Genomic DNA, 26,589 nt, shown 5'->3' on the forward strand with positions numbered 1-26,589 from the left:
ATTTTTGGACTGTGGGAGGAAACCAGAGCACCTGGAGGAAACCCACGCAGACACGGGGAGAATGTGCAAACTCCACACTGTCAGTCGCCTGAGGTGGGAATTGAACCCGGGTCTCTGGCGCTGTGAGGCAGAGACCAATCAGGAATTGGGAAGATAGCCCCTAGTAAATCCATGGACTGTTTATGCAGTATCAAGCTGAATGGAGCTTTGGGTGCCAGAAGGGTAATAGGTCAAAAAGTATTAAGAAGTGTTGGCTCTCGTGTTTGGTACACAAAGAAGGAACTTTGAAGAACTTCAATCATCAGAACAGAACAAGCAATCAGTTTCCTGTTGTGAACTTACTGCCTAAAACAGATCGAATGAAAGCCATTGAATCATATCTTGACAGGTTATCTAAAAGTATTTTATTTTAATTGAGGGGCTGTTGTGGCAAACGGTAGTGTCTCTGCCTCTGGGCTGGAAGGTCTGCTTTCAAATTGCATCTGCCCCGGAGATGTATCATTACACATCTGAACAGTCAATCTAGATTTGGCAATATTCGCAAAATCCCACTAAAAGAAAAAAATAGATTCTCTTCATTTCAAAAATAATTTTAAAATGTCGGATCACTCACGAACAAGTCCTGTTGTGAATGTTAGTGTTGGCACCTTGTCTTTATTGACTGTTGTGTGATGGGTATATGACCCATCGTTGAAACCTCCTCACCTGTCTACACTTACCACCAACTGTTCAACTTAACAAATTTATTTAATGGGCTGGAAGGCACTAGGTAGGAGATGTCTGTGGCCAATGACAATCATTATGAGAAGGTAATAAATTGGAATCTTCTCAAGTGTGATGCCGATATTCAAAATGAGTGACACAAATTACTCTAGATACATTATTTTACTTATGTTGTAAGACTAATGGCATCAATTAACAAGGATCACCTTTTAACCGATATATAATTAATAACAGTCAACATGGAAGATCTTGCAAAACCACCTCAATATCTCCAATGGTGCCTAACCAAATTTTCAACACTAAGTGAACTGTGATAAGCTCTATGAAGTGATGTTCATTGACTTTCAAAAGATCTCAAACAATTTACACATGACAGAATAATAATTAAACTTAGAGTTTACTCTAAATCCTCAAAGCTTTAAGAAGCTGCCTGAATATTGGAAGTGAGTGGTTATTAGAGGATTAATTTCACAGTGGAGAGAAGTGCAGAGTTGGGTGCCTGAGGCATCGGTGCTGAAGGTACTACTCTTTAGAATTTACAAAAATGGACTGGATTCAGAAACTCAGTCCAAAGAGCTGGCATTTTCAAAAGATATGAAAGCATATGAAGCAATGGAATTTGGCAGGGACAATTCAAACATTACATACCATGTATAAATGGGCAGGACACTGAGGGAATAATTTTAATACAGTACAGAAAAATGCAAAATGTTACATAACTGAAAAAGTACTCCTTTCATAATTCTCAGGAATCCTAATAGATTCAACACAGATGAAGTTCAATTTATTCAGCGCAGCAAACATTAAAACAAATATGAGTTACCACAATGATAAAATATAAACCGAATGAGTAATGAAGAAACTTCAGAGTGCTCTGGTCAAAGCATATCTTGAATATTGTGTCCAATTCTGGTCAGCGAGAAACAAGAGAAACATTTTAGGATTGGAGGCAGTGAAACAGCATTATCCTGGATATCACCTCAGGTTTAAGGAATGAATGAGGAGAAAATAAGCTTTACAGCCTTAAAGGTATTTGAGTGGTGACCCCATACAGTAGAGAAACATAAGATTCTTGCGGGCATAGGGAAAGCAAAACCAGAATATTACTTTCAATTAAGCAATGGGTACAACTAAGAAACATGGTTTCAAGTTTGTAAGCAGTATATCTCAAAATAAGGTCAAAAAAACTTCTTTACATAGTAGTAATCATGTGGAGGCAAAAATACAAATAATTAATGAACCAAGTTGGAGGGTAGCAAACAAAATTGGAGTCTTTTTCCATAGACCAAATGTGCTTCCTCAACCTTAATTATGTATCTTGTGACATAGTGCAAATGCCCAGAGGAGGTGCAGAATCCAAATGATTTGACATTTGCAAAAAGGAATTAGATTATTATCTGGTAAAAACAGAATTGACAGGAGTTGAACATGACTTAAATCGTATTGTTCTTCCTCTCCCCTCCTCCACTGAAAAGTAGGTCATTGTGAGGGGCAAAATCCATAGCAAAGGATGCTTCTGTTTGCAATAATCTCAGTAGGCTGAATGACCTTTCTTTGTCCTGGATTCAACATTCCACATTACAGCAGTCAATACAACACATCTTCTGATTTCTCTTTCAGCTAATCAGTTGGGTAGGGAATATAGAGGGAAAAAAAAACAAACTCATGTATGCCTGTCCCAGTTGGTAGCATGAGTCAGAAAGTTATGGGTTAGAACTCTCCTCCAAGGTTTGAACTCACAACTTAACCTAACTACAAAGTTAAAAATCACACAACACCAAGTTATAGTCCAACAGGTTTAATTGGAAGCACTAGCTTTCTGAGCGCCACTCCTTCATCAGGTGGTTGAGGAGTACACAATTGTAAGACACACACACACACGCACACACTCCCACATGCATTCCCCCACAGACCCAGACATCCCACATACACACATGCACTCTCATGGACACACAATCCCCCGACACACATGCACCCCACCGCCCCCCCCCCCCCACCCCCCTCCGGACCCATGCGTGTGTGGGTGTGTCTGCCTGGTGTGGGGGCGTCTGAGGGAGAGAGAGAGAGTGTGTGTGTGTGTGTGTGTGTGTGTGTGTGTGTGTGTGTGTGTGTGTAACGCGCGCGAGTGTGGGGTGGTCTGGGTCTCTGGGGGAGGGCATGTGTGGGTGTGGGTGTGTGTGTGGGAGTGTGTGTGTCTGTGGGTGCGTGTGTGTGTCAGGGGTGGGGGGTTGTAGGTGGCCATGGGAGAGTGCATGTGTGGGTGTGGGGTATCTGGGTCTGCGGGGGGATGCATGCGTGAATGTGGGAGTGTGTGTCCAACACTGGCATCTCCAAATCATAACCAAACTACTTTATTGTAGTACTGTAATGGAGTCCTTGAAATAACATATCAGTGTGAAGCTCTGTCTTCCTAATCCAGTGGTTTTAATGGATGTAAAAGACTTAGCACTATTGAAAGGAGAAATGGGGCTCTCCCTGAATGCTGGACAATATTTCTTTTTCATTCAGAATCAAAATAGATTAATTGAAAATTTATCTTAATCCATGACTCTCTGACTCTATTTCTGGGACTACGCTTTGTGAAAATGAATTGGCAATATGCCCACATATGAACTAAAACTACATTCCTATAGGTATTTAATTGCACATGAATCTCAAGGTATTGTGAGACAAACAAGAGATATAGCATAATGTATTGTATATGTAGAGCACAAATCTCTTAATTGACCACAGCCTGTGTCTGTAAGGTGCATTACTCTGGTAATTTTATGTCCTACACCATTGCCATGAATTTCTGGATTGTTGACAGCTTTTCATCTGGGATGCACTGCCAAGCTATACAAAATATTCGGAAATCTACATGTGATAAATGAAGAGGCAAAGTAAACAGTTAAAAATACCTAATTTCTTCACCGAAATGTTTAATACATTGAATAATTCTTGATATATAAAATCAATTAACTTGTTGTCTAACAGACTGACTGCTGTCCAAAATAATCACAACAGGCAGTGGATTAATTCCCTCTGGGGATGCAATAAATAATAACCGAAATCCTAACACAACACCATTACTAGATTCAGTCTCACATTACACTGCACTTCCATAATTTCAACTCAAACAAGGTTTAAATATTGATATGCAGTATAATCATAGTAAAATCATGCTTCCTATTGTTTAACATTTTTTTTCACTCTATTATTACAAAAACCTGCTGTTTCTAAAGAATCAAAACTAATCCCAATAATTATCCGAAAATACACTTGAGCTATAAACCATTGAGTGTACTTATTTATTCTGAGAACAGAAATATTAAAAAAAACAAAAGCTTCAATTCAGATAAGGAAGACAAATTCATAATGCACTTGCAAATATTGCACAATGACAAGTTCAAATAAAGTAAAATCAAATATAAACAGAATGTACTGGGGGAGAAATAACACTTAACAGTTCTGACAGGATCTTGGAGAAAGCATGTTTTAATGATCTGAGTGTGAAATGATGTTTCTCCAAATCTGAAGTCCTATTGTGTTCAAAACAGTAACTCTCTTTCTTTCTCTACAGATGCTTGCAAGAGCTGTTTAGGTTTTTCAGCACTTTCTGTGGTTATATTATAAAATATTCTGCACAATCAACTCATGTACAGTAATAATGTTAAGTCAGAAAAGTAATAGTTCCATTGCATTTGACATGGAGCATGCAATATATAAGAAGGACCGCTCTACCCCTACTTTTCTTTGCTCCAAAGCAATTCCACATTTCTGGTAGATCATTTAAACAGTTTTTATGCCTTAGTGAATGTGTGAATGGTTAAAGGAGGCTGGCAAGCTAAGGTCAGGGCCTGGGAGAGAAATCAGAGGCCTGAGTACTACACTCATTTACAAGCCATTTAACAGCACCACTGTTCCTGCCTCCATGTCATTCAAATGCTCAGAATTGAATGCATAATCAGACAGGAACTGAACTCTCACATCCCAAAAGGAAAAAGCAATATAACTAACAACAACACAAACGTATGACCCTTCAATGTTGCATCGACCTGTGGAACCAATCTGAAGTCTATCTATCCTACACTATCCCATTTTCATCTATGTGCTTATCCAATGACCATTTAAATGTCCTCAAAGTTGGCAAGTCTACCACCGATGCAGGCAGAATATTCCACGCCCCTATTACTCTTTGAGTAAGGAAACTACCTCTGACATCTGTCCTACATCTATCAACCTTCAATTTAAAGCTATATCCTGTTGTGCTAGCCATCACTATTCGAAGAAAAAGGCTCTCCCTGTCCACGCTATCTAACCCTTTGATTATCTTATGTGTCTCAATTAAGTCACTCTCAACCTTCTTTTCTCTAATGAAAACAGCCTCAAGTCCCTCAGCCTTTCTTCATAAGACCTTCCTTCCATACCAGGCAACACCCTAGTAAATTGCCTCTGAACCTTTTCCAAGTCTTCCACATCCTTCTTATAATGCGGTGACCAGAACAGTATGCAATACTCCAAGGGCAGACAAATCTGTTCATTTCCAACAAACAAAAATACAAATTGCTGGAATAATTCAGCAGATCTGGCAGCATCTCTGAAGACAGAAACAGAGTCCAGCATCTGCAGTTTTATTTTAATGTTCAGTTCCAAGTTTTACTGTGTTTTTTTTGTACTGATTTTCATTCTATAAAAAAAGATTAGTGTAACTTGTTGTCTTTTGAACTCTATGCCACAATTGAAAAAGACAATCAAAAAATTAGGTTTCAGTATGATATATTCTATAACCACTGTTTTGTCAGACAATTACCCACAATAGTGTGCAACTTGAACAGAATGCTTGGGAGTTTGATGATCTGGGGGAGTCTTAGCCTCTTTCAAAAAATTTAAATGTGTTTGTAATTAACTTTAAACAGAAAGTTACCAATAAATTCCAGGGCCAGAGAGCTAAGGAGGAGTACAAAAATAATCCAAAAAGGACGAGTTAATTAAGGAAGCTACATTGAACAGATGTTTCCTATAAATGGGAGTTAACTCTTCAGTTTTATAACGTACAAATACAGCATCTTAAGTTGGAATGGCGGTTTGATGAGTTCAGAAATATTAAATCAGGAGGGAAAGGTGGTCTGATTTTTTTTTCTCAGTTTTACCACCCATCCATCTGCAGAGCAGACAATCCAAGAGAACCAGGAAGGTGTTCAAAAGTGCCCCAAGATGATTTTGCTCATGAACTGAACACTGGTGAGTGAAATGGATCCTCAGACAAAGGCAGCAAGAGCCAGTCCTGTGGCACCATGGATGATTCATCTGTACAGCAGGGAAGGAAGGAGGAGAGCAACAGATATGCATTTTGAAGCCACAGCTGAGACTCCAGAATGGTATGTTGCCTCTCTGGTGTCAGGGTTCAAAGGTGTTACAGAGCAGCTACAGGTCATTCTTCCAGGGAGCGTGATCAGCCAAAGGTCATGGTCCATGTTGGTGCCAATAACTTGCATGGGAAGGAGGTTGGGGTCCTGCAGTCAGAATTTAGGGATCTAGGTTAAAAAAAATTTAGGAAGGACCTCATGAGTAGTAATCCCCGGATTACTCCCAGTACCATGTGAAAATGAGTACAGAGAAAGGCAAGGACCGATTAGGGATACTCCACATTGCTTTGTGGGAGGGAAATTGTATCTCACTACTTGATTGAGTCTTTAGAATAAGTAACAAAGAGGATTGATGAGGGCAGAGCAGTGGATGTGATCTATATGGACTTTAGTAAGGCGTTCGACAAGGTTCCTCACGGGAGATGGGTTATCAAGGTTAGATCACAGAATACAGGGAGAACTAGCCATTCAATACAGAACTGGCTCGAAACTAGGAGACAGTGGGTGGTGGTGGAGGGTTGCTCTTCTGACTGGAGGACTGTGACCCGCGGTGTGCCACAAGAATCGGTGCTGGGTCCACTGCTTTTTATCATCTATATAAATGATTTGGATGTGAACATAGGAAATATGGTTAATAAATTTGCAGATAACACCAAAGTTGGGGAGGTGTAGTGAACAGCAAAGAAGGTCACCTCGGTGTAGAACAGGACCTTGATCAAATGGGCCAATGGGCTGAGGAGTGGTAGATGGACTTTAATTTAGATAAATGTGAGGTGCTGCATTTTGGAAAGGCAAATCAGGGCAGGACTTATGCACTTAATGGTAAGGTCATGGAAAGTGTTGCTGAACAAAGACACCTTGGAGACAATACAAAGATGGATGGGAGGGTGACAGGACAAATGCAGGAAGGATGTTCCTGATGATCAGGGATTCCAGAGTCAGGCATCACAATTTAAGGATCCTGGACTGAGATGAGAAATTTCTTCAGCTAGAGTGGCGAGTTCTATGTCACAAAAAACTATTAAAAACAAAACAAAATGTTTTCTAGAAGGAATTAGACATAGCTCTTGGGGTTAAAAGGATCAAAGAATATGGGGAGAAAGCAGGAACAGGGTAATGAGTTAGATATCAGTCATAACCATAATTGTGAGGTGATAGTAGCTTGAAGGGCTGAATGGCATATTTTTGCTATTTTCCACGTTTCTGACTGGCACCAGGGAGTGCACACAAAGTGGACTCAGCTGGCAAAAAGTAGCTGATGGATCTGTGGCGTGGTGACCAGTTGTCAGTGCCAAAACCCTCTGCCTGCCAACAACTAATATTTAAAGCCCAAAGAAACCCAGTTTATTTACCCTTACCAGTTGGTATAAGCTGATCAATAAATCAGAAATGTTATAAATGTAAACCAGTTGCTCTGTGCCTTTTGCAAAAAAGTGAAAGGACAGGAGGAGTGGCAAGTGCTGGCAAAATGCAAGGATCATCTTAGCGATCCCTGTGGACAGGGATCAATGAACACCTTTCCTAGATTTTCTATCCACCCATAACACCAATATATTTTTTGTAGTCTGTCTACGAGAGTACAAAAGGGAATTTTATAAAAGGGTTAGAATTTTAATCAACAGAGTTATATTTTTTACAGTTCATGATTGTTCACATGTAGTCAGAATCAATTTATTTCTGCAGTTTCTGTTAAATTTGGTCTTTACAGATATATATCTCGAGTATGTTGAGAAATTTTGCGTACTTTGATAAAATCTTTAACTTGCTAATGCTTAGGCGAATAGTGAGGATTGATTTCCAGTGAGGCATAATATTTTATATAACTGAGAAATATAACTAGATTATTGGAACAGCCTCATCTCATTCTAGCCTTCCTAAATGTGGACTCAGCTGACAAAATATGACAGAAATAACAAATGCATTTTCAGATGACATCTGTAAAATGTTTCACATTAATATGCTTCAAACTTTAATCCAAATAACAAGCTAACAAAAAACACAGATTGAGTTTATGAATAATGGCATTGGAAACCAATCATTGTAACCTATAGGGCATCATTACATCATGTCACCGTCAGCATATTCATAACTGCACGATTGAGACGACCATGAAGATACTTACGTGACATAATGTTGTCAACATACTGTGGCAAGTAGGGTGCCCATGTGTCTATTGTTTCCTTTCTTCCTTCTTTCTCAATTCTTCGAAGCTCTGCCAACAGTAAAGCTTGAGCAGCTTCCCTCACCTTTAAAGAAAAGGTAATTAAAATATATTTATTACAGTGTGAAATTCTAGAAAGAAAGAATTAATTTTTTTTTTTTAAAAAGAGTGGCACACTAAAAGCTTGATCAATTTTGCAGATATTTTATAAACATATATAAATTGTAGATGATCAATTATTGGATAAAAACATAAGAAAAAATGTGTAGAGATTGTACATAGAGCCCCTCAAGCCTACTTGGTTTAGAGTCACATACATGCTAGACTGATTTGATTTGATTTATTGTTGCCACTAAGTACAGCGAAAAGTTTTGTTTTGTGAGCAGTACAGGCAGATCATCACAAACAATGACATACAGATCATAGGCTGCTTTGACAGAATGAGGCATTCAAGGTTACAACTGCAAGGTGGAAAAAAGCAAGGTCAACATTAGATTTGAAATTAGAGGGGTCAGTGCAGCAGTCTAATAACAACAGGAAAAAGCTGTTCGTGAATCTGTTGGCAGGTGCATTCAAGCTTCTGTGTCTTCTGCCTGATGGAAGCTGTTGGAAGTGAGTATTACTGGGGTGGGAGGGGGTCTTCAATGATCTTGGCAGATTTTCTGCGGCAACAAGAAATGTAAATTGAGTCCATGGAAGGGAGGTTAGCTTCCATGATGATCTGGGCTGTGCATACAACTTTCTGCAGTTTCTATAGTCCTGGATAGAGCAGTTGCTGTACCAAGCTATTATGCACCCAGATAGAATGCTTTCAAAGGTGTATCTGTAAAAGTTGGTGAGGGTCCTTATGGAAATGCAGAATTTCTAGAGGAAGAAGAATCTTTGTGCCTTCTTGACCATTGCATTTACTTGGGAGGACCAGGACAGATTGTTGGTTATCGTCACTTCTACGAACTTGACACTCTTGACCCTCTCCATCTCAGCTTCGTTTATGTAGATAGGGGCATGTCTTCCTCCTTTCTTCCTGAAGTCAATGATTTGTTCTTTTGTCTTGCTGAGAGAGAGAGATTATTATAATTGCACCAAGCATTCTACCTCTTTCCATTATCTGACTCATTGTCATTTAATATCCAGCCTACCATGATTGCATTTTCAGCAAACTTGTAGGTGGCGTTCATACGAAATGTGGCCACACAGTTGTGAGGGTTAATGGAGTACAGTAGGGGCTAAGTAAACATCCTTACAAGATACCAGTGTTAAGGATTATTGTGGAGGAGGTGCAGTTGTCTATCTTCACTGATTGCATTGTGAGGGTCAGGAAGCTAGGGATCCAGTTGCAGAGGTTAGAGCTGAGACCGAGGTCTGAGATTAATCTGGTAGGGATTATGGTTTTGAAGACAGAGCTGTTGTTGACTGGGTGAAGACGGCAAGTTTTCTTCCCTGAAGGACATTTGTGAACTGGCTGACTTTATGGTAATCCAGAAATTACATGGTCATCTTTACCTCAGATGCTCTTTACAGCAGATTTATTCACTAATTAAAATTACATTTCTCTGCTTTTGCAATGCAAGTTAAACAGTTAGCCCAGACCTTTGAAGTACTAGCCTAATAACATCAGCCTTTTCCTTGGGCAGCCTCTTGAGATCGAAGATGGCTTTGCAGTAACAACCATTAAGCCTTAGTCTTCAGTGAAGAGCCTAAAGGAGGGAATTTGAGAACTAAACGCTTGATTGACACAGCAAAGAAAACCCTGGATTCTGAAGAGACCAGAGCTGGAGCAATACAGAGATCTATATAGGCTGTAAACAGGTAGCCACAAGGCTAGGGAGGGACAAGACTCTAAAGGGAGTTGAAAGGATGGAGGAAAATTTGTAATTAGATGCATTGCCTGACTGGGTCAGCAAACACAGAGGTAATATCTTAACACTCATCAAATTTCATAGATACACAACAGGCAAACTTTTGGATCAGACTTACTGACGGTCCAAAGTGGAGGCCAGCCAGCAAAACATTAAAATAATTAACTCAAGAGATTGCACATACATGAATACTTTAGCACTAGATGAGCTGAGGTAGATGTGAAGACAGGCAATAACGCAAATAAATTATTTTTCAAATACAGCAAATTCACCCTCTCTTTAAGTGCTTTGTTGTTTCTTTTAAATTTCGAAGTGATGTGAAACTTCCAAAACACTGGCTTCATTGATTCTCTCTAAATGATCACTCGGCTCTTGGTAATTGAACCAACGCAAGCATTTTAAGTAGGAAAATGGTAGGTGGGGTAATGGCGAATATATCAAATCTAACAGCGAACTAACAATAAAAGTGTTTTTAAAATTAGGCGAGTGGAAAATCCACATATCCTCAAATAACACAATAAAACGCATTTTTATTTTTGTGTTACAACGTGAACTTTCGTGATGTTCTTAAAAGCTGACAGTGGCTCTGTGCTCAAGTTATTTATTAAATTGGTAAAATCCCAGCAGCTCTTCATTCCACTCCTCTTGCTATCTCTCTCACAAAGCTGCACATTCAACAAAATTTCTGCCACAATAGCAGAGGTGTGATGTCAAGGCTACCCACTCATTTATCAAGTATAGGTACCAAAAACCATTTACTAGTCTCTACGAAAAGCTGTAACAGTCAGCAAACTGTCACCTGGCAACCATGCAACACAAATTCTGCCATTGTCACAGCCTCACAGAAACTTATTTCAATATCAAATTGGAAGCATGAAATCAAAATATTGTTAAACTGTCCAGGAAACTGTAAATCAATTCCATCAAATGCATCAAACATATTAAGTAAACTGAAGATTTCACTTATTTTACTTCAACACTAATCAGTGTTAAATTTGAATTAACAGTCAAATGATACTTGGAGAAAAATTGCTTGTTAAATTGTCAGTGCAACAAAAATATCATTGCCTAAATAGATGTGCAATCCCCCAGTCTTTCTAATTTGGACACATAAGAACATAGGAATTAGGAGTAGGAGTCGACTGTTCAGCCTTACAAGATGCCTCCAGCAGTCAATAAGATTATGGCTGATCTTCACTTTCATGCCATCATTTAGTCAGCTCCCCACATACCCTGAGATTCCCTGATCTATCAACGATCTATTTCACTAAGCTGTAGATAAATTCAATGACCCCCGACTCTCACTTCTGGAGAACTGAATACCATAGACTAACAGCCAGAGAAAAGAATTCTCATCATCATCTTAAAAGGGGGATTTCTTATTCTGAAAACTGTGTCTCCTAGTTCTGGTCTCCCCAGCAAGTGCAAACATGTCCCTGGTACTCGTCCTATCTAGTACCCTCGGGATATTTCTTGTTTCTAATGAACACACAAACAAGGAACATAAAATTACAAAGAGGTATTGATACACTAGATGAATGGGAAAAACTGTGGCAGATGGAATTCAATGCAAGCAAGTGAGAGGTTATCCATTTTGAGCCAAAAAGGAATACAGCAGGGTACTTTCTAGGTGGCATGAAGTTAAATACAGTGAATGACCAAAGAGACTTGGGGGTCCAGGTACACAAAATTTCAAAATGATATGAACAAAGACAGAAAATAATCAAGGCAACTAACGGAAAACTGAATATTTATATCTAGAGAACTGGACAATAAGGATGCAGATATTATGCTGTAGCTATACAAAACCCTGGCTAGACCCCACTTGAATACTATCAGCAGGTATGGACACCACACCACAGGAAGGGTATAATGGCCTTGAATGGGGTACAATGCAGAAACTGCTGAGAAAACTCAGCAGGTCTGGCAGCATCTGTGGAAAGAAAGCAGAGTTAACATTTTGGGTCCAGTGTTCCTTCTTCAGAATTGGACCTGAAACATTAACTTTGCGTTCTCTGCACTGACAGACCTGCTGAGTTTTCCCAGCAATTTGTGCTTTTTTTCAGATTTCCAGCATCTGCAGCTCTTTTTTTTTTCACAAGAATCATAACTTGACTTCAGGGGTTAAATTATGAGGAGAAATTATACAAATTAATCCTATTTTCTCTAGAACTTAAAAGCTTAAGGGTGATCTGATTCAAGTCTTCAAGTATATTAACACCAAAAGACAGCATAGATAAACTATTTCCGTTGGTTGGTGATTTAAGAACTAGGGGTTATAGTTTAAATATTATGGGTAGTCTGCTCAGGAGCGACTGTAGGAAGTACTCCTATGCAGAAGTGGAAATGTCTACTCCTCTTCTCTAAACATCATGATTCCAGGTAAGTATTTCAACCAAATCCATTTAAACATGAAGCAGAATGTCTCAACATAAGTGAGATTGTACCAACTTGTAGAACTGGCAAATTATTAAGTAATGATGGACGGCTATAACTTGGGTTTTTAAAAGGACGATTGTAGGAGGAATAAAAAAAAGGTGACAACAGTCAAGAACATGAATTAAAAAAAAGATTGATTTAGATTACAAAATTATGTGATGAGCCTCTATCACAATGCTGAAAATTGTAGGTCATAGGGAGAAACGTTCCCTTCTGTTGACTGTACATTGCAGTTAAGGTTCAAATCCTTAAAATACTCCCTAGATAAACATTGATCTGTTCCCATTATTCATCCTCTTAGATCATAATTGCTCCCCCACTAGCAAAACAACAAGCATTGCTTCCCATGTAATATTTGATGAAGTCAGTCAAATCCACATTGTATAAACTCCAATTCTATTGGGTATGAAACTGCACTGTGTAATGTAGAACTTATTTTCCCCAGCATCCTAAATTAGAGGAAAACCAGATAATGTTGAAATGAATGCTATTCTACTGCCATTGTTAGAAAACTTGATTCAAAGCAATCTAAATGTAAACATTTGATGAAATTGACACTGTAATAATTGTCTCAAGAGATGGGCTCAAGTGTGTATACTTCAACGCAAGGAGTATCAGAAATAAGGTGGGTGAACTTAAGGCGTGGATCGGTACTTGGGACTACGATGTTGTGGACATCACGGAAACGTGGATAGAAGAGGGACAAGAATGGTTGTTGGAGGTTCCTGGTTACAGATGTTTCAGTAAGATTGGGGGGGATGGTAAAAAATGAGGGGGGTTGGCGTTGCTAATTAGAAATGGTATAACGGCTGCAGAAAGGCGGTTCAAGGGGGATCCGCCTTTGGAGGTAGTATGGGCTGAAGTCAGAAATAGGAAAGGAGCAGTCACCTTGTTGGGTGTTTACTATAGGCCCCCCAATAGCAGCAGAGATGTGGAGAAACAGATTGGGAAACAGATTTTGGAAAGGTGCAGAAGCCACAGGGTAGTAGTCATGGGCGATTTCCCAAATATTGATTGGAAGCTCTTTACATCAAGTAGATTGGACGGGGCGGTGTTTGTGCAGTGTGTCCAGGAAGCTTTTCTAACTCAGTACGTAGATTGTCCGACCAGAGGGGAGGCCATATTGGATTTGGTAACGAACCGGGACAAGTGATGGGCTTGTTAGTGGGTGAGCATTTTGGTGATGGTGACCACAATTCTGTGACTTTCACCTTGGTTATGGAGAGAGATAGGTTTTACAACTGGGGGGGGTGGGGGGAGGGTAAATACGATGCTGCAACACAGGATCTGAGGAGCAAAAATTGGGAGCATAGGCTATCAGGAAAGGATGTTGTTGAAATGTGGAACTTTTTCAAGGAACAGATACAATGTGTCCTTGATATGTATGTACCTGTCAGGCAGGAAAGAGATGATCATGTGAGGGAACCTTGGTTGACGGGGGAGGTTGAATGTCTTGTAAGGAGGAAGAAGGAGGCTTACAGAAGGTTGAGGAAACAAGGTTCAGACAGAGCATTGGAGGGATACAGGATAGCCAGGAGGGAGCTGAAGAAAGGGATTAGGAGAGCAAAGAGAGGGCATGAAAAATCTTTGGGGGGTAGGATCAAGGATAACCCAAAGGCATTTTATGCGTATGTGAGAAACATGAGAATGACGAGAACGACGAGAACGAGGGTAGATCCGATCAAGGACAGTAGTGGGAGACTGTGTATTGAGTCGGAAGAGATAGGAGAGGTCTTGAATGAGTACTTTTCTTCAGTATTTACAAATGAGAGGGACCGTATTGTTGAAGAGGAGAGTATGAAATGGACTGGTAAGCTAGAGGAGATACTTGTTCGGAAGGAAGATGTGTTTGGCATTTTGAAAAACTTGAGGATAGATAAGTCCCCCGGGCCTGACGGGATATATCCTAGGATTATGTGGGAAGCAAGAGAGGAAATTGCAGAACCGTTGGCAATGATCTTTTCGTCTTCACTGTCAATGGGGTTGGTTCCAGGGGACTGGAGAGTGGCGAATGCTGTGCCCCTGTTCAAAAATGGGAATAGGGATAACCCCGGGAATTACAGGCCAGTTAGTCTTACTTCGGTGGTAGGCAAAGTAATGGAAAGGGTACTGAGGGACAGGATTTATGAGTACCTGGAAAGACACTGCTTGATTAGGGACAGCCAGCACGGATTTGTGAGGGGTAGGTCTTGCCTTACAAGTCTTATTGAATTCTTTGAGGAGGTGACCAAGCATGTGGATGAGGGTAGAGCAATGGATGTAGTGTACATGGATTTTAGTAAGGCATTTGATAAGGTTCTCCATGGTAGGCTTATGCGGAAAGTCAGGAGGCATGGGATAGTGGGAAGTTTGGCCAGTTGGATAGAGAACTGGTTAACCAGTCAAAGTCAGAGAGTGGTGGTAGATGGTAAATATTCGGCCTGCAGCCCAGTTACAAGTGGAGTTCCGCAGGGATCAGTTCTGGGTCCTCTGCTGTTTGTAATTTTTATTAATGACTTGGAAGAGGGAGTCGAAGGGTGGGTCAGTAAATTTGCAGACGATACAAAGATTGGTGGAGTTATGGATAGTGAGGAGGGCTGTTGTCGGCTGCAAAGGGACTTAGATATGATGCAGAGCTGGGCTGAGGAGTGGCAGATGGAGTTCAACCCTGTCAAGTGTGAGGTTGTCCATTTTGGAAGGACAAATAAGAATGCGGAATACAGGGTTAACGGTAGGGTTCTTAGTAAGGTGGAGGAGCAGAGGGATCTTGGGGTCTATGTTCATAGATCTTTGAAAGTTGCTGCTCAGGTGGATAGAGCTTGTAAGAAGGCCTATGGTGTATTAGCGTTCATTAGCAGAGGAATTGAATTCAAGAGTCGTGAGGTGATGTTGCAGCTGTACAGGACCTTGGTAAGGCCACATTTGGAGTACTATGTGCAGTTCTGGTCGCCTCATTTTAGGAAAGATGTGGAAGCTTTGGAGAGGGTGCAGAGGAGAGTTACCAGGATGTTGCCTGGAATGGAGAATAGGTCGTACGAGGATAAGCTGACAGTGCTAGGCCTTTTCTCATTGGAACGGAGAAGGATGAGGGGTGACTTGATAGAGGTTTATAAGATGATCAGGGGAATAGATAGAGTAGACAGTCAGAAACTTTTTCCCCGGGTACAACAGAGTGTTACAAGGGGACATAAATTTAAGGTGAAGGGTGGAAGGTATAGGGGGGATATCAGGGGTAGATTCTTTACCCAGAGAGTGGTGGGAGCATGGAATGCACTGCATGTGGGAGTGGCAGAGTCAGAATCTTTGGTGACCCTTAAGCGGCAATTGGATAGGTACATGGATGGGTGCTTAAGCTAGGACAAATGTTTGGCACAACATTGTGGGCCGAAGGGCCTGTTCTGTGCTGTATTGTTCTATGTCTATTTGTTCATCTATTACTCAAAACAAAACAAGCTGCATCAAAAGGGAATTAATTCAAAGAACTGAATTGAATTAGCTTTATTGTCATTCCATTAAGAAAACAGCCTGGTACACATACAGTCCAAGGTATTGTTTCTTTGAAGTTTTACCTCTAAACAACGATCTTGCCATCGTCGGGCTAACATCTCCAGAAGTGGAGGTCTAAACTTGTCCTGTCCGAGATGATCAGGAAGCATGACACAATGCATAGCTGCTAGTTGACTCCAGCCTACAAAAGTACATCAAACACATTACACATGAAGGTACATGGATTAGTAGTCCATAGTCACAAAAACACAAACAATCTTCACACATTTAATTCAAAAGAGGTGTCAAAATTAACTTCAACCAGAGCTACTACAGAAATCTGCAAAGGGATACCAACACTGCTGGAGACCTTAGTTTAATAAAATACGACTTAAACACTACTTATTTAACAACGTATTTAAAAAGCAGCAAAATCTTTATCATCTGCTCATTTCTAAGGCCAAATAGTAATCCCATTTGAAAGCTGAATTGCCAGTCTTACTTAAAGAACATTTAAAACATTTTTGATCAACAAAAATTAAGTGTAAAATTTTGATGATGACCAAGTTGATTCTACAATTCAAAATTATAATTATGTCATTCATTTATATAATGTCTTTGTCCCTCTAAACTAGAATGATTAAATAAAACAAGGCATTTGTGTCTATTCATATTGTAACAACATATAAAATTGCTCAAAATGATAAAGGCAACAATATATTGTGAACTTCAAAGACAATATAATTTATTATTTTGAAAAAATCCAACAAGGATTTTATGAGAAACAGTTAAAAGGAACAAAATATTTACACTTTAAATATTCTAATATTTTGGTTGATTCATTCTTAGTTTTCAAAATTACATTCATATTTTATTGTATTAAACAGTGTGAAAACTGTTTTAGAACATTAAGCAGAAAAATGGGAATCTAAGGATGTTCTAATGTAATAAATAATTGCCAGCATAATCCAAAGTAACGCAATCAAATTGGAACTTTAGTTAACTCATAACGAAATAATGTTCAAGGGAAATATCCATGCTCTACTGGTGCAATTTAGTTCTCCTTGCAACCATTTTTCATGATCTATGTTGCTGATTAAAAGTAACATTTCATATAAAATTCATTCTAATTTGGTAACATAGGTTATGGGAAGGTCTTTATTGATGATGTAAATGGAATGGATCATTTTGTCATTGCATTGAAAGCCATACAAAACATCCTGTTCTGAGACAAATTCTGAACAGCAATTTTCAACAAGAGAAAACTAAACAAGAAGACTATCCTGGGTGCTCTGAATAGCCAGTAGAGTTGAGTTATCTCCTTTTATTTTAAGTTAGCTGTTCTGATTGTTTTATATACTTGGACAATTATTCTTCTCAATTATGTAGGCATATTTCGTTTTTTGCAGCGAAAATGTTTCCAATATTTTCTATTCTGTGCAGGGAATCAAAAAAAATGTTTCAAACTGCTTTCATAAGTTAGATTAAAATTTCAGCCATTTATAATTCTTACGCATCTAAACATTTCATTCACAAAATTATAATATTCTTCATCCCAAGATGAAAAATAAATGTATGGAAGCAAAACAAAAAGTGCATTGTAACAGGTTGCCCATTTCAATAGTTTGAGGAAAGCTTTTTCCTGTACAAATGCACTTACTTCTATCTATGCAAGACTTATTAATGTTACATATACACTACTAAAATTAGCAGGATGAAAGTGGTATGGTGTATTAGAGAGGGAGTAGAATACCTTCATTGACTGAGGGGCAGTTATGTAAAACATTGCCAGAGCAGTCAGCCTCATGGGCAGCAACAGCAGCTTGGAAAGGAAAAGGAAGACAGAAAAGAGGAGAAGCAGAGTAATTTTTAGAGGTCAAAATAAAAATAATAGTATTAGTAAGAATGGAAAAATGAGACTGTAAAGATATGAATATTAAACCACAATTTAGTAAACCTTATATTTATTAGAATCCACAATTATAACTCTAATATATCTGCACATTAAAAGAAATTAAGAAAATAAATTTCATTAAAATAAAGTTCATATACCCTTCTCTCTAAAGCTATAATGAGCACCACATTAGCTCATAATAGTCACATGTTATTTAAAGAAATATATAGAAAATACCTGAATGCTCCAGCAAAATATTTTTTCCAAAAGCAATCTAACCAGTAGTACTATTTATAGCAGTGTAGTAACAATAAATGACATGTTTGACATAATCTGGCTTAAATTAAGGGAAGATATAAATTTCAATAAAAATTAATTCCTCGAACCTACTGTACAATTGCTGATACAGAATGCAAGCTACTGAGCGTGGGATTTAACCAACAGAGCCCAAAAATTGACTGCAAAATAAAATCATTTCAATTTTATTCAGGGATAACTATTACTTATTATTTGCAGAGTGCGGCCTACAATCAATGGCATTTTAAGATAAAGTATACTCAAATGCATCTGAGTATTTTAAGCATGTTACTCTCATCAATCACTTCTAGATACATAAACGAGTCCAAATGCTATCAGAAAATCATTTTTCTACAGAATATTCTATTAGCATCCCATTTCTTGCTGGAAAACTAAAATATACTGTTTCTCTCTTTAAAATTATTCTGCAATTTTAGAGGCAATTTATCCTGTTTAATGCATATGCATTTTCATGTTAATAATATCCGTTTACACCATATATACTCGGGTAAAGGTCCAAATTTTAAGACTGTTTTAAAGATTCAATTTACAGGGCCAACTAACACACGGGCACAAGTTTTGAGGGGCTAAAATTCATGATGCAGATCGAAATATCATAGTATTAGCACAAGTCGATTTGATCCCACAACTAATCCCGGGTAAAGAAGAGAAACACAATTAATTAAGTAAAGGTAATTATTGGATAAAAGCAAGAGACCAGGCCAAAAATTTGACATGTTAAAGATTCATTGAAATGCTGCAAACTCACACTGTTCAACATCAGCATGGCGCACTTAAAATGAAACATTTATTAAATTCTGCATGTGTAAGTGTCTTGGACTTTCCCATCAAATTCTTCCATTTCTCTCCCATTTACTCTCATATGTTATGAACCTCAACAACATTAACAAATTTGTCAAAGAATTAAAGATATACCAGCTTGTAGCTAATATATCTCACTTTTATTCAGATATAATGGCACAATTAAAATGATGAACCTTTTTAATGATATTAACTTTTAGGTGTATAATGAATAAAGTGCGATAAGTATCGATAGACTTAGTACCAGTCTGAATGAATGAATCAAAACGTGTTGGAGTAAACCAAGTGTGGTAAGTACAGTTATGAGTGAATGAACGAACGAACGAACGAATGGAGATACAATATAGCAAACAAAGAGCAATGAGTAGAGTTACTGGTATGAATGAATGAATGCGATTTTGTTTAAGTGGGTTAATGGGAACATGCAATTTCCTTTGTAAGAGGTTTATAATGCAGGGTCAACTTATACACAAGATATATGGAAAATACAAGATTTTTTGGCCAACAATAAGGGGTCACTTATCCATGAGACAGACCTATACACAAGTATATGTAGTACTTAGGATAAATGCTTAACTATTATAGAAAGTGCACCCATGCTTAAACAGGACAAAAGAGTTTCTCTAATCATTTCTCTAAATATAAAATGATATTATTGTCCTACAAAATCATAACAATGTCATAGCTTACAGTGACATTAAAGAGTCATAAAGACTTTAATGTGTTGGAGGATTTTTATTATCCTAATATAAACTCATGGAAAGACCATAAGTTGCAGGAGCAAACATAGGCCCCCATTCAGCACATCACATCTGCTCCACCATTCAATGTGATCATGGTTCATCTGATGACAAACCTTCCTGCCTTTTCCCCATAATCGATTCCCTTACTGATTAGAAATCTATCTCAGCCTTGAGTATACTTAATGACCCAGTCTATAGCCCTCTGTGATAAATAATTTAACAGATTCACAACAGTCAGAGAAGAAATTAAAGGGAAGAGAACAGGGAACTTCTTAAGCTGAGAGGTGACCTTATAGAGGTTTGTAAAATCATGAGGGGCATGGATAGGGTAAATAGGTTCTTTTCCCTGGGGTGGGGCAGTTCAGAATTAGAGGGCATAGATTTAGGGCGAGAGGGAAAAAATTTAAAAGGGAATTAAGGGGCAACTTTTTCATGCAGAGGATGGTGCATGTATGGAATGAGATGCCTGGGGAAATGGTGGAGGCTGGTACAGTTACAACATTTAAAAAGCATCTGGATGGGTATATGAATAGGAAGGGATTACAGATTATGGGTCAAATGCTTGCAAATGGGACTAGATTAGGTTGGGATATCTGGTCGGCATGGACGATTTGGACCGAAGGTCTGTTTCCATACTGTACATCTCCATGACTCTAAGTGTGTTCAGGATAATTTGTTTGATGATGATGATTTAGGTTAAATGAAATAAGTATTGTCAAATCTGGAATTGCTGGAAAATCTCAGCAGGTCTGGCAGCATCTGTGGGAAGAAAACTCGGTGAAACGATGTTCTGAAGAAGAGTCACTAGATTTGAAATATTAACTGTTTCTCCAGCAATTTCTGTTTTTGTTTCAGATTTTCAGCACCTGCAGTTCTTTGTTTTATTATCACATCTGGTTGTGCAAATGAGCTGGGTCGAGTTAATTCAGCCAGTCAGAAATATTTAGGAAAGAGTGATTATACTATCAAAAAGTTTTGGTTAGCTATGGAAAAGGGCAATGAGCAATTCACGGTAAAAATATTTACAGGGAATACACACAAGATCTAATTTTAGTGGTTTAAGAACTGATCCATCTTGGGTAAACTGGAATCAAAGATTGCATTGAGTATACCTACAGGCCATCAATATAAGATTATTTCCAACAAATCCAATCAGGTATTCAAAAAAGCAATACTTACCCAATGTATGATAAGCATGTCAAATTCAGTGAAAGAAGTAAATAAAGAAAAAGATAAATTTATGGGGATACCCCACAAGCAAAGAGTGGGAAAGGATGCTAGCTTGAGTCAAATGGATTCTTCCTGTGCTGTATATCTGACATGATCATATGCAATGGTCAGGCAAATGTTAATAAAACTATGGGTTATTTTTAAAGAAGTGACAGTTTGAATAAGTTAAACTACACTCCCAGAACGTTGGAAGGCAAGATAACCAAAGCCAGAATTCTCTGGAGAAAGATAGAGATCAGAAAGGGTTTGTGCTTGACTAGCTGGAAGAAAGGACATCATGAGTGAAACACTGCCAGACTAAGTGCGTGTACCTGGGAACTTGAGCGCAGTTGGAATTCAGTGTAGAGGCCAAGAGGTACTTCTTGTATTTTGTTTGGCGTATAGTTTGCAACGACTTTATTCTACAGTAACAAAGACCAGGCAATAAGGGTCCTCGAATAATTTATATTATTTAATATTGAGCACCAACCAAAAGATTTAATTTAATGAGCTAAGTCATGGCAGCTGATGTGGCATGCTCTTCCTGCTCACTGTGGGAAGTCAGGAACACTTGCTGTTCCCAGGGCCATCATGAACGCAGGAAGTGTCTCCAAGCTGCAGCTCCTGCTGGCCTAGTTTTCAGAACTGGAGATACACTGCCACATCTGCAAGGTGAAGAATGTCAAGGATAGCGTGCATAGAGAGGAGTCACACCACAAGTTATGACTCAACAGGCATGAAGGGAATAGGTGATCATCAGGAAGGGCAAGAGGACTAAGCAGACAGCGCAGAAATCTCTAACGGTTATTCCACTGCAAAACAGTTCTACCGCTCTGGATATTATTGGGGGAAATGGCTACTCAGGAGAAAGCAGCAACAGCCAAATTATTTGCACTATGTTAGCTGCACAGAGGAGTCGTCAAAAGTGTGAGAATGTAAGAGTTGTAGGGGATTCCATCATAAGGAGAATAGACAGGCTGCAAGTGAGACTCCATGTTGGTATGTTGCCTCTCTGGTGCGAGGGTAAAGGATGTCTCAGTCACTGATAGCAAGCATGTTGATGCAGAAGGTGGTAAGCAAATGTATTTTGGCCTTCAAAACGAGAGGATGTGAGCAGCGAAGTCTTGCTGCAATGATATAAAGTCTTGATCAGACCACATTGAAAATATTGTGTGCATTTGTGGTCTCCTTATCTGAGGAAGGAAAGTCGTGCTCGAAAGGGAGTGCATTGAAGGTTTACCAGACTTGATACAGGAGGAGAGGTTGAAATGATTAAGATTATATTAGCTGGAGTTTATAAATATGATGGTTAAGGGAATCCCATAGAAACCTTTAAAATTTAAACAGGATTGATGTAGAATGGATTGAGATGAGGAGAAATTTCTTCACCCAGAGAGTGGTGAGCCTGTAGATTTTGAAACCACAGAAGACAGTTCAGGCCAAACCATTGCATGATTTCAAGTAGTAATGTATTTGGTTGTTGTACTTGGAGATAAAGGGATCATAGTAAATGGAAGAAAAACAATTACATGCTATTGAGTTGCATAATCAGTCATGAACATAAAGAATCCCATTTCATATGACACTGGCATCAGTTTTGGAACCGGGGTGATCTGTACTGATGGGACGGTCTCCACCTGAACCGATCTGGAACCAGTGTTCTAGCGAAAAGGATAAATAGGGTGGTCACTAGGACTTTAAACTTGTGAGTCGGGGAAGGGAAAGGGAAAGCAACAGGGAGTACGGAGTCAGGTAAGGCAAGCAGCAGATTAGCATATGCGCAGGGTTTAAGTTCAAGGTAGGCTAGGAATGAAGCAAAAAAGAACAACAACTTAGGACATACTACTAGAGATGATGGAAATCATGAGGATAAGAAAATTAGCATTAAGGCGCTTTATCTGAATGCTCGTTGTATTTATTACAAAGTAGATGAATTAACAGCACAAATCATCATGAATGATAATGATGTGGTAGGCATCACAGAGACATGGTTGCAGGACGTTCAGGACTGGCAGTTAAATATCCAAGGATTTACAACTTATCGAAAAGTCAGGGAGGTGGGCAGAGGGGGTGGGGTTGCCTTGTTAGTTAAGAATGAAATTAAATCTATGGCACTGAATGACATAGGATCAGATGATGTGGAGTCTGTGTGGGTGGAGTTGAGGAACCATAAAGACAAAAAAAAAACAGAATGGGAGTTATGTACAGACCTCCCAGCAGTGGTCAGGACATGGGGTGCAAGATGTACCAGGAAATAGATAGGGAATGTCAGAAAGGCAAGGTCACAGTGATCATAGGGGACTTCAATATGCAAATGGACTGGGTGAATAATGCTGTCGGTGGAGCCAAAGAAAGGGAATTCATGGAATGCTTACAGGATGGCTTTTTGGAACAGCTTGTGATGGAGCCCACAAGGGAGCAGGCTATTCTGGACTTAGTGCTGGGTAGTGAGCCAGACTTTATAAAAGATCTTAAAGTAAGGGAACACTTAGGAGGCAGTGATAATAATATGGTGGAGTTCAGTCTGAAAGAGAGAAGACAAAATCGGATGTATTGGTGTTACAGTTAAATAAAGGTAATTACAGGGGCATGAGAGAGGACCTGATGAAAATCAACTGGAAGCAGAGCCTAGTGGGGAAGACATGATGATTCCTGATGAAGGGCTCCTGCCCGAAACGTCGATTTTCCTGCTCCTCGGATGCTGCCTGACCTGCTGTGCTTTTCTAGCACCATTCTAATCTTGACTCTAATCTCCAGCATCTGCAGTCCTCACTTTCATCTAGTGGGTAAGACAGTAGAGCAACAACGGCAGAATTTATGGGTGTAATTGAGGACACAATACAGGGTTCATCCCAAAGAAAAGAAAGATTATCCGGAGGGGGTGGGGGTGGGGGTGGGGGGGAATGAGACAGCCATAGCTAACAAAGGAAGTCAGGAAATGTATCAAAGAGAAAGAGAGAGCCTATAAAGTGGCCAAAAGCACTGGAAAATTAGAAGATTGGAAAGACTACAAAAACAGAGGATAACAAAGAGAGAAATAAGAAGGAGAGGATCAAATATGAAGGCAAGCCAGCCAGTAATATGTATTAAACTTTTACTATCATTTCTAATAAGAAACAAATGAGAAGCAAAAGTAGGAATTGGGCCGCTCCAAATTGATGCAGGCCGGCTAGTGATGGGAGATCAAGAAATAGCTGAAGAACTTAATAAGTACTTTGCGACAGTGTTCACAGTGGAAGACATGAGTAATATCCCAACAATTAAGGAGAGTCGGGGGCAGTGTTGAGTATGGTAGCCATTACAAAAGAGAAAGTGTCAGAAAAGGTGAAAAGTCAAAAAACTGATAAATCTCCTGGCCCTGATGGGCTACATCCTAGAGTTCTGAGGGAGGTGGCCAAAGATATAGTGGAGGCATTGGTTGTAATCTTTCAAAAATCACTGGTGTCAGGGAAAGTCCCAGATGATTAGAAAATCATTGTTGTAACCCCCTTGTTCAAGAAAGGATCAAGACAAAAGAATGGAAAATTATTGGTCATTTAGCATAACCTCGGTTGTAGGTAAAATTCTAGAATCCATTGTTAAGAATAAGATTTCTAAATTCTTAGAAGTGTACGGTCAGATTAGAACAAGTCAGCATGGATTTAGGAAGGAGAGGCCACAACTGACAAATCTGTCAGAATTCTTTGAAGAGATATCAATAGGTTAGACTAGGGAAACCCAGTGGATGTCATCTATCTAGACTTCGAAAAGGCCTTTGATAAGGTGCCTCACAGGAGGCTGCTGAATAAGGTGAGGCCCCATGGTGTTCGAGGTGAGCTACTGACATGGATTGAGGATTGGCTGTCTGACTGAAGGCAGAGAGTTGGGATAAAAGATTCTTTTCAGAATGGCAGCCAGTGACGTGTGGTGTCCTGGAGGATTCAGTGTTGGGGCCACAGCTGTTCACTTTATATATTAGTGATCTGGATGAAGGGACCGGGGGCACTCTGGCGAAAATCGCCACTGATACGAAGTTAGGCGGACAGGCAGGTAGTTCTGAGGAGATAGGGAGGCTGCAGAAAGATTGAGACAGTTTAGGAGAGTGGTCCAGGAAATGGCTGATGAAATTCAACGTGAGCAAATGAGAGGTCTTGCACTTTGGAAAAAAGAATACAGGCATGGATTATTTTCTAAATGGTGAGAAAATTCATAAAGCCAAAGTACAAAGGGATCTGGGACTGCTTCATCATTCCTGACGAAGGGCTTTTTGCCCGAAACGTCGATTTTCCTGCTCCTCGGGTGCTGCCTGACCTGCTGTGCTTTTCCAGCACCACTCTAATCTAGACTCTGGTTTCCAGCATCTGCAGTCCTTGTTTTTACCTGTTTTTATCTCTGCTAGTTTAGGATTCTCTAAAGGTTGAGTCTATGGTTAAGAAAGCAAATGTAATGTTGTAATTTATCTCAAGAAGGTTGGAATGTAAAAGCAGTGATGTGATACTGAGACTTTATAAAGCTCTGGTTAGGCCTCATTTAGAATACTGTGTCCAGTTTTGAGCCTCACATCTCAAGAAGGACATTATGCCACTGGAGCGTGTCCAGCGGAGATTCACACAGATGATCCCTGGAATGGTAGGCCAAAGAATTGGCCATGTTAAATTGCCCGTAGTGTTAGGGGGAATGGGTCTGGGTGGGTTGCGCTTTGGCGGGTCGGTGTGGACTTGTTGGGCCGAAGGGCCTGTTTCCACACTGTAAGTACTCTAATATCATCTAATCTAATATCATAAGATGAACGGCTGAGGATCCTGGGATTGTATTCATTAAAGTTTAGAAGGTTGAGGGGAGATCTAATAGAAACTTACAAGATAATGCATGGCTTAGAAAGGGTGGACGCTAGAAATTTGTTTCCATTAGGCAGGAAGACTAGGACCCGTGGGCACAGTCTTAGAATTAGAGGGGGTCAATTTAGAACGGAAATGAGGAGACATTTCTTCAACCAGAGAATGGTGGGCCTGTGGAATTCATTGCCACGGACTGCAGTGGAGCCAGGACATTAAATGTCTTTAAGGCAGAGATTGACAAATTCTTGATCTCGCAAGGAATTAAGGGCTATGGGGAAGGTGCGGGTACGTGGAGTTGAAATGCTCATCAGCCATGATTGAATGGCGAAGTGGATTCCATGGGCCAAATGGCCTTACGTCCACTCCTATGTCTCATGGTTTTATGGAATGGCGGAGCAGGCTTGAAGGGGCAAATGGCCAATTGCTGCTCCAATTTTCTACATTTCAATATTTTCTCTTCCTGAACAATGTCATTTTTAAACTTTTTGAACAACAGAGGCTTTCGCACAGTAAAAGGCCTTATTTCCAATTTTTTTCCAGTCCTGGAACCCAGCTGTGTGTTTTGGAGCTGTCTTTCAGTCCATTCCATCATTTGACTCCTGAATCCAAATACTCTGACTTCAGTTATGAGTCGTGAATGGGATTTTAGCAAGAGCCTTGTGAAAATCCATTGCATTGCCCTTTTCTATTCCACCAAGATTATGTTTAACCAGCATTGATGAATTCTTTATTGCTTTAAACTTTAATAAAATTATCTGTATTAATGAATAGAAGCATGCGATAATATTTGTCCTATACTTCCTATGAACATA

At 39.4% G+C, this 26,589-nt stretch overlaps 1 protein-coding gene across 5 annotated transcripts in view; it reads right to left on the reverse strand.

Annotated features, from left to right (window-relative positions):
• The window catches only part of wdr7 (WD repeat domain 7), a 686,509-nt gene that overhangs the window by 448,082 nt on the left and 211,838 nt on the right, over nucleotides 1–26,589 (reverse strand). For 3 of the 5 annotated variants that reach the window (XM_043675690.2, XM_043675451.2, XM_043675531.2), the window contains 3 exons: nucleotides 17,749–17,817; nucleotides 16,079–16,197; nucleotides 8,194–8,317 (listed from right to left, as the gene is read on the reverse strand). In XM_043675690.2, the coding sequence (XP_043531625.1) occupies nucleotides 8,194–8,317; nucleotides 16,079–16,197; nucleotides 17,749–17,817 (312 nt within the window). The remainder of the gene's footprint in view (nucleotides 1–8,193; nucleotides 8,318–16,078; nucleotides 16,198–17,748; nucleotides 17,818–26,589) is intronic. The other 2 variants (XM_043675775.2, XM_043675605.2) reach the window with 1 other exon arrangement.

This window comes from Chiloscyllium plagiosum, unplaced genomic scaffold (genome assembly GCF_037043375.1).
Source record: "Chiloscyllium plagiosum isolate Xiang-an unplaced genomic scaffold, Cpla_swu_hap1 HiC_scaffold_1, whole genome shotgun sequence".
Lineage (NCBI taxonomy): Eukaryota > Metazoa > Chordata > Chondrichthyes > Orectolobiformes > Hemiscylliidae > Chiloscyllium > Chiloscyllium plagiosum.